Source organism: Eulemur rufifrons, chromosome 20 (assembly GCF_041146395.1).
Source record: "Eulemur rufifrons isolate Redbay chromosome 20, OSU_ERuf_1, whole genome shotgun sequence".
NCBI classification, from domain to species: domain Eukaryota; kingdom Metazoa; phylum Chordata; class Mammalia; order Primates; family Lemuridae; genus Eulemur; species Eulemur rufifrons.
In genome coordinates, this window is record NC_091002.1 from 1,733,556 (window position 1) to 1,747,024 (window position 13,469).

General features: G+C 44.2%; 1 protein-coding gene across 3 annotated transcripts in view; it reads right to left on the minus strand.

The window, feature by feature from the left end:
• Positions 1-8,685, minus strand: part of STX18 (syntaxin 18) — a 120,943-nt gene extending 112,258 nt beyond the window's left edge. For 2 of the 3 annotated variants that reach the window (XM_069495591.1, XM_069495592.1), the window contains exon 1: positions 8,435-8,685. In XM_069495591.1, the coding sequence (XP_069351692.1) occupies positions 8,435-8,602 (168 nt within the window). In that variant the 5' untranslated portion in view covers positions 8,603-8,685. The remainder of the gene's footprint in view (positions 1-8,434) is intronic. The other variant, XM_069495590.1, reaches the window with a different exon arrangement.
• Between the last annotated feature and the right edge of the window lie 4,784 nt (positions 8,686-13,469).

Consider the following 13,469-nt stretch of genomic DNA (forward strand, 5'->3'; position numbering starts at 1 on the left):
GAGGCAGGCTTGAATCTCCACGCAGGTGGCTGGACATATGTACTAGGTATCTATTTGGTACTCGACTTTCCCCAATAGCTAAATATGGCAAAGTTGAAGGACCCCACTGGGTTCCAGCTATGATCTCCAATCCAGGTTCATTAGGAAGCACAGCTACTGGGGAGTTACCCGCCACTTGCTGTCTTAATAAAACTCCAGTGTCCACTGGCTCCTTGGACCCACTGTCTGCTGCTTAGAATGGAGAGGGTATGAATAAGTGGCACCCTGCTCTAACTCTGAAAGACTTATGTTATTGTGATCTACTACAATTTTCCAACCCGAAAGCTGGGAATTATTCTACCTCTTCCTCTTTCTAACCACACTAGTTAGTTACTAACTTATACTAAGTTTGTTGAGTCTACTGACTAAACACTAAATACCTACTTCATCTACCCTGTCTTGTCCAACCCTACCGTCACTGGCTCCTCAGCTTTCACCTGGATCCCTGCACGGACTAGCTCTCTATGCCAGTCTCACTACACTCCAAACCCATCGCCAAAATTGCTACTGATTATTTTAAAACACAGATATGATCCTTTCATGCCTCTGCCTGCATAGCCCAGAGCATAAAGTCCAAGCTCCTCAGCACTGCTGACAATACTCGAATCTAAGAGCTTGCAAACTTTTTCTCTAAAGGACCCGACAGTAAATAGTTTAAGTTTTGCAGGCCTTTGCAGGTCATAACTCTGCTACCATACAATGAAAGCATACTTGGTCTATACGTAAACAAACGAACATGATGGCATTTCAATAAAACTTTATTTACACAAACAGGCAGTGGGCTGGATTTGGCCCTGCTCTAACCCACTCCAGCACAGCCTCATCTCCCAAACCACCCTCACCCAGGCCTCCTCCAAAAAAGGGCTCCAGCCACACCAGTCTTGCCTCTGCTCCCCCAGTCACTCTACTGCTGTGTACCACTGCCTTTGCTCACATTCTCCCCCTTGAGGGATGTGATCTTCCCTCCTCCTAGGTCTGGTGGGATGGTTTCTGTCCTTCAAGGCCCAGTTTGATGATCACTTTCTCTCTGAGGATACTACTGAGGTTCCCACCTAAATCCCGAGGAGATTGAGTTATTCTTTCTCTGTACTTTCAAAGAGCAGGGATATATGCCTCCTAGTTTTTAATGTCCTCACAATGCCTGACACACAACAGAAGTTCAATGCTTATTGGATGATGGAATAAATCAATTATTGAATAAATATAATTTCAAAAGCTGCAGTCCTCCTAAGTCCTGGGCAAAATTCAGAAGTGCAGTCCACAGAAAGGGTTCACTATTAATCTTATGAAATGTCTCCAGTGCTCAGTTCTGCTCACAGTATACAACTTGGTTATTGCAATCCGTAAAAACACAGCATCACGAAGCTAAAAGAGGCCTTGGAGAGCATTAATGCAGTGGTTTTTAAACTGTGTGTCTCTGAGTTCTCTAGTTGGTTCCTAAGGATTCCTCAAGGAGAAGCGGCTGGTAGTAGGACAGGCTGGCTAAGGAACCTCTCTTCCCAGCCCCCTCACCCCCAGCTTTAACCAAAACTACTCCTTATTTCATTTGCAAATAAGTTTCGGCCATATTATAATAAAAAAAAATCTACATGATTCAATACACTCATGCTCTGTTGACAGCCTGTATCTTAAACTTACATTGTTTCCTGACCCTATTCCTGTATTGTTTGGACCTGTCTCCTGTCTTTCCTACTTTTTCACCCATTGCACCTCTGCCTCTTTGAACCATGCTCCCTCACCTGAAATCACCTGTTTAACTATGATTATACTCAATCTTTGGATAAAGTCTATTTCCAGCTACTCTGGATAATAATATAGGTGGTCCCAGTTCACCCTCTGGGTCCCAACACTGGCACACAAGTTCAACACTACCTCTCAGGAGGAAATAAAGGAGGACCTGGGGAATCAATGCTAAGAGAGATACAGCTGTCACTCACACTTGAGTTCTTGCACTACCTGTGTAGACTATGAACTCCTTGAGGGAGGAACAGAATCTTAGAAATAAAATAAAGGCTACTATTTATTGGCATGTAGATGCAGTTTCAGAAGCTACAGATTCAGTGCAGACCAAACAAAGCCTTCATTCGCAGGAAGTATATCTGCCAGTAGATAAACAATAAATAAAAGGATACATGATATGCTAGGTAATGAAAAGAATAAAGCAGGGTAAGGGACAGAAAAAGGATGCTGCTTTATGCAGGGCAGTCGAGGAAGGCCTCACTGAGGCAACATTTGACCAGAGACCTAAAGGAACTGAGAGATCAAGCCATGAGGAATCTGGGAGGAAAGTGTTCCAGGTAGAGGAACAACAAACACAAAGGCCCTACAGCAGGAACGTGCCTAGTGAGTGTGAGAAAATCGAAGAGGCCAGGGTAGCTAGAGCATAGTAAGCAATAGGAGAGTGAGAGGAGGTGAGGCCAGAGAGGTAGCAAGACCACATCTTCTGGCTCTGGGGCAATCTAAGAACTTTGGATTTCAGCCAGGAATTCAAAATCATCAATCCCTTAAAAAAAATAAATAAATGAATGGAGTTTAGCTTTCACAAAAGTAATGCATGATAAAGAGGAACAAAATCTCCTCTGTATGCCTAATCTGAAAATAGAATTGTCAATAATTCAAGATCACTATACCTTACTTAGAATCAAAACATCTTTGTTTTATAAGAAATCTCTGCAGTTATCTGGTCTAGGCTCTCAGTTTTGCTAAAGTGGAAAGTGAGGCCCAGAGAGACTGTGTGGCCAACCCACTGAATGGCAAACCTGCGCTAGAACACAGGCTTCCTGGTTTCCTGCCCAGTGCTCTTCACTGGCTCTTGCTGCCCCTGGACACACAGCTGAGCTGCTTACAGGGCTCGTGGTTACCTGCGTGGTAGCTTCCTCTGGCCTCTGTAACCTTTATAAATCAGTAGGAGAACAGCTGCCACTATGAGGCATTTCCAGTCCCGTCCTCACACCCAAAGCCTGTCATTACAAACTCCCACAATTCTAGTTTTTCAGTCCCCACAGAGTTGAAGACAATCAGGCAGGTAAGGTGAAGGCATGCCAGGCACTGCCCCAGGCACTGTGAGGGACATTTTTGTTGGTTTTGCCTGTCCCACATCCCTTACTCCCTAACTCCCAAACACAGCCCTCCCTTTTCCATGGTTGTGGTGGGCCTGCAACCACAGTATCCAAGCCACCTGTCGGCCACAGTTTGAGGTGGACATAAGACCTGACCGGCTGAAGAACCTTATCCCTCTGGCCATAACAACTACTCTAAGAATGAGCCCAGGATCCAAGCAGAATCAATTAGAGTCCTTTCCTGGGGTTTTATGGAAAAGAGCTAGAGAAAGAAGCTCTATCCCTGGATTACCCAGTTATACAAGCTAAGACATTCCCATTTTGTTCAGGTTAGTTTACACTGGGTTACTATTACTTGCAAGCAAAAGGATTCAGACTCATGCAGACACCTGTATCCCTTTTCTTATTTCATCTGCCTAACAACTTTATAAGTTGCTATAACTCACTGTATTTTAGATGTAAGGACTGAAATCAAGTAGCTTGCTCAAGTTCATACAGCAAGAGGCTTTCAAATGCAAGTCTTTCTGCCCCAAGTTCCATTCAGTGTTCAGTTTGAATTCAGTAGAAACTCAAGAAGAAGAAACTCATCACTATTCAAAAGCCGAAGAATTTTTGGTTTAAAAATTATAGGATGAATGGCTGAATGGATAAAGAAAATGTGGTGTATATATATATAATGGAATACTATTCAGCCATAAAAGAGAATGAAATCGTATCTTTTGCAGCAACATGGGTGGAACTGGAGGTCATTATCTTAAGTGAGACAAGCCAGGCACAGAAAGTCAAACATCACATGTTCTCACCCATACATGGGTGCTAAAAAATGTGTACACGTGGACGTAAAGAGTGGAATGATACGCAATGGAGACTCAGGAGGGTGAGCGGGTGGGAGGCGGGTGGAAGATGAGAAATTAGCTAATGGTACTATACATGTTATTTGGGTGATGGGTACCCTAAAAGCCCTGACTTAACCACTACACAATCTATGCATGAAACAAAACTACATGTGTATCCCATAAGTATGTACAAATAATAGGAGGACATTGGGGGGGGGGGGAGGCAAACAGCATTAAACTGGGTCAAAGGACCTGGCTTCTACCTCTGGGTCTGCCCTATGACCTCAGCTGCTATGACTTTGGGCAGGTGATTTCATCTATTTGGGTGTTAATTTTCCCATCTATTAACAAGAAGAACTCAAGGTCCTTTTAAGTGCTTTAAAAAAAAAAATCCATGGTTCTGCTTTAGGTATAGATATTTTATTTTTACTGTATGTCAGGTAGGATCTCAAGTAGATTTTAACTTGAATGTCAAGCCCAACAATTGGTAATGGCTCCTGGGGTACAATGTTACAAAGAATTCTGAGCCACAGGGATCCACAGGAAATCAGCACTGGCTTCAATGGTCACAGGGAAGGAAGAGAGAGGAACAGCTATATACTTGCCACATATTTGCCATCACTGATAAAGTTTCACCTTGACACAGAAATGCTGCTGTTTTTTATAAGTGCAGGCAGTACTTCTGCTCCACCATTGATGCCACCTGTACCTGCACAGGATTTCCACTTATTCCCTCATGCACTTACTCGGCTCTCCTTTATAAGCAAGGAATGAAAGTACAAGCTAAGTGGTTTGGAGACTATAGCTTGGTGCCACTGAAGAAATATGTCTAAATGGCCTACAGGGAAAGGGGAGAGGTAGTGAAGGGGAACAATAATCATCAGTATTGTTACTTATGTCTCATAAGATCCTAACAATTAGCTTGTGAGTTAAGTAGGGTATTACCATGTCCATTTCATAGAAATAGAAAATGAAACTCAGGTAAGAGGACCTGCCCAAGCTCACCCATTTCTAAGTAGCAGAACTCAAATTTGAATCCAAGTCCTGGTTCTCTTTCCAATCCCGTGGTCCTCATTAGTCCCACACTTCAAATGAGTTAACTAATCAAGCTCCATTGCAAAGTGGCATATTAATCATTATTTGTAGTTACTCAAATAATATAAGTTCCTCCCCCCAAAATCTAAAATGTCATTACCATCCATTTGTAAAGTGACAGGTAGACATGTATTATAAATTCAGCAAAATTGAGCATAAAAGTTAAATATTTAGGTCGGTTGCGGTGTCTCACACCTATAGTCCTAGCACTCTGGGAGGCTGAGGCGGGCGGATTGTTTGAGCTCAGGAGTTCGAGACCAGCCTGAGCAAGAGCGAGACCCTGTCTCTACTAAAAATAGAAAGAAATGATTTGGACAGCTAAAAATATATATAGAAAAATTAGCCAGGCATGGTGGCGCATGCCTGTAGTCCCAGCTCCTAGGGAGGCTGAGGCAGGAGGATTGCTTGAGCCCAGGATTTTGACGTTGCTGTGAGCTCGGCTGATGCCACGGCACTCTAGCCCGGGTAACAGAGTAAGACTCTGTCTCAAAAAAAAAAAAAAGTTAAATATTTAAAAGAATGATGCAGAAGACACTAGGCCAGTGACAGGGATCTAGTTTCAACACAATTTTATTACACTTAATATAACCTCTACAGCAATTCAGTGAGATAGAAATCTGGTATCAGGCATATATTTGAGGAATGGAATGGAAGAATAGGAATTGAGCCAGGTAAAATGCATCCTAGAAATGACAGCAAATGCTTCCAGGAAGGAACTTATCAAAAGACATTACTGTAACTTTCTACATTTCCTTGGGTCTGACAACCAGGGCTAAACCTGAATTAGAATATGTGCTTCTAGTATTGACTAGATTTTTATGTACAAGAAATCCAGGCCAAACAAAGTAATGGCCAGACTTTTGACACATCTGATTATAGTAAAAGCATGGGACACCTATCACTAGCTCTTCCTCTAGTTAAATTTTCCACAAGAGAAGGAATGGGGAGTGATGCAAGACAGGATATAATACACAAAGCAACTGCAACATAAAATCAAAATTTCTCAAAAGAACCATGTTTTCCCTATATGAAGGGAGGCAGGGGACCTAAACAACACAGATGGTGTCCTTACTTAACAGAATCCCCAAGTCTTCCCACATCACACCTACCCTCATCATTAAATAGGAGAATTGGAACTTTAACTGACATGAAGTTGCATCCCCCAACAAATGCACAAAGTTCTTCTCATACATCTCTGACAAGCAGTCATTCCTCTATTTAATTACCTCCAGTGACAGGGAACTCAGCACCCCAAGGGACTGTTATTGTCCCTGAGGTTCATTAACTCAAAAGCCTGGGAGAAGCTCAAGTGATCACAGGGCTCTCCAAAGGGCTTGCCAACCCAACTATGCTTCTTGTCTCTACCATTCCCAAATCCCCTATCCCTGAGCAGGACTCAAAATTAGCAGAGCGTTTAAGAAGTCAGTGATTTCAGAGTTAGAAAGGGCCCTCCAAAAGCCAAAACTGTGATCTTCACACAATTCTAAAAAAGGAACCTCAAGAACTGCTTGTGCCAAACTAGAGGTATTGGGAGGGAGAATGTCCTGTTTCCCTTTCTCTCATTTCAACTGAGAAGCTCCCACTTTGATCTGCTATATATGGAGGATCAATGTAGTTTTTAAAAAGTCTTATGTTTGAGAAAATAAAAAGGGGAGAGGACCATTTACAGGTAAATAAACTGAGGTCCTAAAACTTGCTTAAGAACATGGTATGGCTAACAGCTGCAGGGCTCCTTCTCTGGTGCTTTCTCTACCACATAACATCTAAAGGCCTGAGAGGCAAAGTTCAAACTCTGAATGGTGATACACAAGGCCCTGCGAGATCTTCCCTGTCTGCCACTCTAGTCCAAGTTTTCTCAGTGTTCCGCATTCCAGTCACACTCAAATATTTATTGAACGAACTCTTTTACTATATTTTATTTTATTTATTTTTATTTCTGCATATTACAGGGGTACAAATGTTTAGGTTACATATATTGCCTTTGCCCCACCCGATACTGAACCAACTCTTGTCAGACAGTTAGTTATCTACCTCCACACCTTTATGCATATATTCTCTTAGCCTGAGAAGCCCTTCCCCATCTTGTCTGCACTGGAACCAAATAATCCTCTTTCAAGACATGTTTCCAGTATAATCACCTTCATAAAGCCTTTCTTGACCCTCAGGTAGAACTGATCACATTCTCCTTTGTGCCCTACATACCTGCAAGGCTTTATGGTACTTGTTCATCTGTTTGCATGTCTGTCTGCTCCACTTTTGCATTGTGTTACTCTAACACAGTGCTGGTCAGAAGACAGGTGCTGAATAGGTGTTTATTGATGAACTGAACGCATTTATCTGGTCCAATCCCCCTTCTCATGCTCAAACATCCTCTGCAAACTGCCACACATTAATTCATGAACACCTACATTCACTGAAAAATATCTGAGTGTCTACACAGTGCCAGGCATTGGATTGTGTGCCAAGCAGAGGTGGATTTACTGTGAAATTAACAAAGCTTACTTAAGCTTTCAGGGTCCCTCACTTGCACCTTCCAAACCTCTGAACCTTTTTTTGTGATTTTCTATTTCTCAAAGAGGGCAGACAGAACTACATAAGCTTTAGGCCCCACGATAACCAGGTCGACCCTTGGTGCCAAGGATACAAAAGGGAACAAGACAAACATCTCTCCCTTTATGGAGTTTCCTGTTTAGCTGGGAAGACAGACAACCATTTGTTCATTCATTGATTCCACAAACATTCACTATGCAATTGCTATGAGCAATGCATTCTGAGATGAAGCCAAGGCTGTTCCTGCCCTTAAGGAAAAGGCTCCTACTCTCAGGGAGATAACAAAGGCCTGCTGTGTCCAAGGAGGAGAAAGTAGTTTAGATGACTGTAACACCCAGTGTTCGCGAAATACTGTCCTAAACCAGTCTCAAGAGGTACCGAGTCCTACTTATTGCCAGGGACAAAAGGAAAGGAGAGTTGAGCTGAAGGTGGCCTTTGATCTCAACTAGGGGGAAGGAGTGGCAGACAAGTAAACTGAAGAGGCAAACGCAGTGTGGTCAGTGCTGCGACAGAAAGCAAAGGACTGTGGGCAAGTTTCCCCTGCATTCAAGTCTGCAGTGACGGCGAAGTCATTTACCTCACAAAATAGCCCGTGAACTTTGCAGACAAGAGATTTCCGAGAGCCTCCTCCCCTCTCCCCTAGAAAAATCTGCTTCCTAGAGTTCCCCAACGTCCCCTTCCTCAAAATAAGGCCGTTCCTTTCCCAAGACAGCTGTCGGCTCTCCGAGGTCAACTCTCCTGCCCCCTCTTGGGACCACTTCCTTCACTCAATGCTCACGGAACAGGGTCCGCTTTGGGGTCGCGGGCCCGCCCCCACCCTCTAGCCCGCCGCCGTTTCCATAGCAACAAGCTCACCACTTCGCGGGCCCGGCTGGAGAAGTCGTCCTTGGGCCGGGGGCTCCGGCGGAACAGCTCATCGCGGCTGCCGTCGACCCCGCCGCCCACCGCCACTCCCAGCGCCTTGTTCCGCGTCTTCACGGTCTTGACGCTGGCCCGGAACAGCAGCGTGATGTCCACCGCCATAGCGACCCGTATCCGCAGCCCCACACCCGGCCAGCTCACGTCAGCAGCCGGCGACAGCGGCGTGAACCGGCCCCTGGAGGACTGTTCCTCTTCCGCACGCTTCCTCTCGGCAACGGCGACGCGAGAAGAAAGGTTCCGGCCTCAGCCGGCGCGCGTGGCAGATTTGGGACCCCGCGGCGCGACCCGCTGGGCGCCCCTTTCTCCAGCAAAACTCGGCGGGCTTGGCCGCGCGGAGAACTCCCCGCGCTCCCGTGCGCTGGTTTGGGGCGCGTGGGCTCCGGGCCGTGAGAATCGGGAAACCGGAAGGCTCGTTCCCTTCTCGTGGCCCCTCACTCGCTGAGCCGGGGTGGTGTGGTGGCGGGGGACGCGGAGGTGTACCACTCTGGACCTTTGACTTCCAGGAGTCACCTTGAGCAGGACAGAGGCACGGGGACGGTGACCATCTGGGTGCAATAAGTGCTAGGACAGAGCGGGTGTGCGAGGCACAGCGATAGAGGCCAGAGGCCTTTGTTCTCCAACCTACGCCACCTCTCTGTAAAGTGAAGCTAGCTAACCCCTTACTCGGAGTTTATCGTGAACGTTAGATGACGCCTGTAAAGTGTTTTGCTTGGCTCCTAGTAAGTGGCCAGTAAATGTTAGTTACGGTTGTTAATATTATTATCACCACCGTTATTTTTTATGGTAGGGAAGAGGCTCTATAGAGATTTGAAGCATAGAGATCTGTGCAGAGATTTGAAGGATGGGTAGGAATTTGTCAGATGGAGACAAAGGTGAAAGCTCCAAAGCTGCTGGATTCTGTTCATCCTTGATGTATAGTTTTTAAATGTTCCATCTTGCTTCGTGGTTATTTAAATTGACTGCAAGTCAGCCAATGAGTTTTTTTCCTGCATTTTTGGTTCATGGTTCAGTTTTAGTTCAGGATTTCATTAATTTCATCAAATTTGGGTTTTTTTCTTAAAGTGGATGCATCACTAGAATGTATATTAAAACCGCGATTTTAATGGTCACCAACATAAAAAAAATCATAATAATACTAAGATGCTATTTGCCTTTTCACTCTCATTTTCTCATGAGTTGTGTACGGTTGAGTTTTCCAGAGACTGATAATTGCAACAGACTGAACGTAGAACAGCTGTCTTCTATTAAGCCAGACTTTAAGGAGATTTGCAAAAATGCAAAAAGTTTTTGTTTTAATTTCAGATATGGTAAATATAGATAGATAAAGCCCATATAACAAAAATTGTTTAGGCCGTTAATTGTTTTTAAAAGTGCAAAGAGGTTCTGAGACCAAAAGTTTGAGAACCACTATATTAAAAAAGTTTATCAGAATTAGATGTCAAGAAAGTATATATTTACCAGAAAGGAGGAAGGAAAAGATTATTTAAAACCCAAACTGTAGCCATGTCATCCTGTATGAGGAAAATAAATTTCCATATAGCTTTCTTCCACCTACGGAGGGAAAGAGAAAGAAAAATAAAGAAATTACAAAATCTTTGCCAAAGATTCTGTCTTGCATAAATGACCCTTTGTTTTATCCAGACATTAATGAGTCTTTGGCTATGCAAAAGTAAAGGCTGGGGTGGAATATTATGCTTTGCATAATAAAGTGAGGGGGGTTGAATTAGGAGAAAGGGAGGGGGGAAGCCAAAACCCAGGACCAGGAAAGTAGAAGTTAAGTAATTTGGGAAGAGTTTGTGCGTGGGAAGGAGGCTAAGCTACACCAAACCTTCAGTGAGTGGTGCCTTGTGTCTGGCACACCAACACAAGGCACCACTCACTGGTTTTTTGGTTGGTTTTTGGGGGGTACAAAGGTAGGTAGGGACAAAGATCTAAGTTTTCTGTCTGGATCTGCAAGAGCAAAGAAGATTGTTGGCAAAGAGCTCAAAATAATCAGTCTAAAGCCACAAGTACATAGAATTCCTAGAAAAATCACAAAGATCTTGAAGAAGCCACTGGGCTTCCCACAGACCATGGGATATGGGATTGCGTCTTTTTATTTTGTTTGTTTTTACTCTTTTAATCTCAGAAAGCAAAGTGATTTCAGGACAGTGGACTAATATATGAAACCCTGCAGAGCTAAGAGGGGATGTGAATAGAAACGAGGAACAGAAATGTCGTGGGATGATACTACAAACTGCCCAGTTGGGTGTAGTACACAAATTATGTTTTCTTTATTCATTCAGCAAACATTTCATTGGGCCAAACACTGTTCTGAAAAATATACAGTTGACCCATGAGCAGCACAGGTTTGACCTGCATCGGGCCACTTCTCTGTAGATTTTCTTCTGCCCCTGCCACCCGTGAGACAGACAGCAGAGCAACACCTTCTCTTCATCCTCCTCCTCGGCCTGCTCAGCATGAAGACAGTAGGGATGAAGGCCTTTCTGATGATCTGTCACTTCATGAATAGTAAATACAGTTTCTCTTCCTTATAATTTTCTTGACATTTTATTTGTCTGGCTCACTTTATTATAAGAATACAGCATATAATACATATAACATACGAAATATGTGTTAGTCAACTGTTACCAGTAAGGCTTCCAGTCACTAGTAAGCTATTAGTAATTAAGTTTTTAGAGAGTCAAAGGTTATACATGGATTTTTGACTGCGCAGGGGATCAGCACACCTAACCCCCACATTGTTCAAGGATCAATTGTATTGGAATCTCCAAATACAGCTGCGTACAACAGCAATGCCCATACAAGCAGGACAGATGTAGACAGTTCAGAATCATTTGGGGACTCTTTCATAAAAGTCATTAAATACAGCCTCCCTCGAAAAGAGAGTGAATTGCTCATCCAGATGCCCAACCCATGATGGACATGAGCTGTGAGGGAGAAATAGACCCCTGTTGTAGTCAGGCACTGAGATTTTGTCATTGTCACGTCCCTTGGAGGGGTTGGTTTTATAGCCCTACTGTCTGGGGAAAGATGGCATGAGCAGGCGTTATCCATATGGAGGGTTTCCAGTGCCTGGAAGAGAATTCTCATGGGCTGGGGGAACCAGGGTTTTCTGGATCCATGGAGTCATGGACTCTCCACAATAATAAAGTAACTGGAGGCCCTCTGAGGTAGTGTTTATTGTTCACTCATATGCAGGGTCCCTCTTCCCAGGAGAGGATTATAGTTTCTTGACCTATTGACCACTGACTTGGCCAGATAATTCCTTTTAGCCAATGAAAACTGACATGTAATTTCTGGGCAGCAAATTTAAGAGCTAACATGTGATCCACCCTGCTCTTGTCCCTCTGCCATGACAACCCACAATGTTCCAGTGTTCCATCAGCCTGGGTCCTGGGGTTAAGATTGCATGGAACACACCCCAAGGACATGTGCTAGGAGTGAAGAGTCAACCCTCACTGTTCTTCTCCATGGAGGTTTGTGAGATTTTGTTAACTAGCATAATTAGCCTGACCTCACTGATACAACTTGCGTCCAGGTATCTGCTAAAACAAGAATATTAGATTCTTCACTTACCATCATTACAGTGTTATTTATCAGTGAGTAAAGGATGGAGAGGAAGGAATGGCTATATTATGCCTAAACCTAACCAGTGGAAAAGACCTGGGTGGCAATGTCAGAGTGACAGAAACTTTGGGAGACTGTGACTGTGCCATGGTAGAATTCATATAATGCACAAGGAAAGGCCTTCAAAAACAGATACCTTCATGTTAGGAAGTAGACTTAAGGAAATCCATTGAAAACAACTTTTTTTTTTCCTCAGGGACTGTAGAAAGGACCGTGACTCTAGGGATGAGAGGCTCAAAGAAGAAACTTTTGTTCCTAAGACGGAACCTAGCTAGAGAAATCAGGGTGAGTTTCTCTGGGGAGCTCTTCCATGAATTTAGCTTTGAAAGGGATGTGCAGAAGAAAAGGGGGCAAAGGTAAGATCATCGTGGTCCAGCCTTTGAGGTGCTGCCTTTGTCCCTCCACCGCCCACTAAAGAGCACATAGAAGAGGAGCTGCCACCTCCTCATTCTTACCTGATTGTCGTCTTGGGTCCTGAGCTCCTTGCCCTGGCCTTGTTTGCATTAAGGTATGTCCCAAAAGGTGTATCTATATCCTGATTCCTAGAACCTGTGAATGTGACCTTACTTGGAAAAAGGGTCTTCAAAGATATAATTAAGTTAAGGGCCCTGAGATAAAGAGGTGGTTTTGGATTATCCAAGTGAGCCCTAAATCCAACAGCAAGAATCCTTATAGGCGATACACAGGGAAGGCCATGTGAAGACAGAAGCAGATACTGGAGAGATGTAGCCATGAGCCCAGAGATGCTGACAGCTGCCAGAAGCGTTCTCTACTCAGCTTCTGGAGGGAGTGTGGCCCTGCCGGTGCCTTGATTTCAAATTTCTGTCCTCCAGAACTGTGAGAAATAAATTTCTGTTATTTGAAGTCACAGAGTTTGTGGTCACATGTTACTGTAACCATCGAAAACTAGTACACACCCGAACTCCGTTCCTTCCTTCATTACCTATTCTCCATTTTCTGGGCCTACCTCCTTCAGTTGGCTCCTCTCTTGGTCCCGAGGCACTGGGCTCTCTTCCCTCCCAGTGAGCCGCCTTCCGCTGCCTGGGGTCTGCATCTTTCTTGAGATTGAGCAAGTCCTGCAGCCGCCTCGCCTAGCGCTCTTCTCTTACTCCCCATCTCTTCTTTGATCTCCCCCTCATCCTCCATCCTTAAGGAGTCACCTCTAACCAGGCCCCCCTGTCCTACGAGGAAGTCTGGAGACCAGGACAAACTGAATCTGGCCAAAAAGGACACCAAAAAGGGCTCTTTTTCGTCAAATTTGCAACGAAAAGGATGTCCAGTGGGCCAACGTGTGGCAAAAGCTTCACTCTCAATGTATGACTCAGAGAAGGTAAAGATA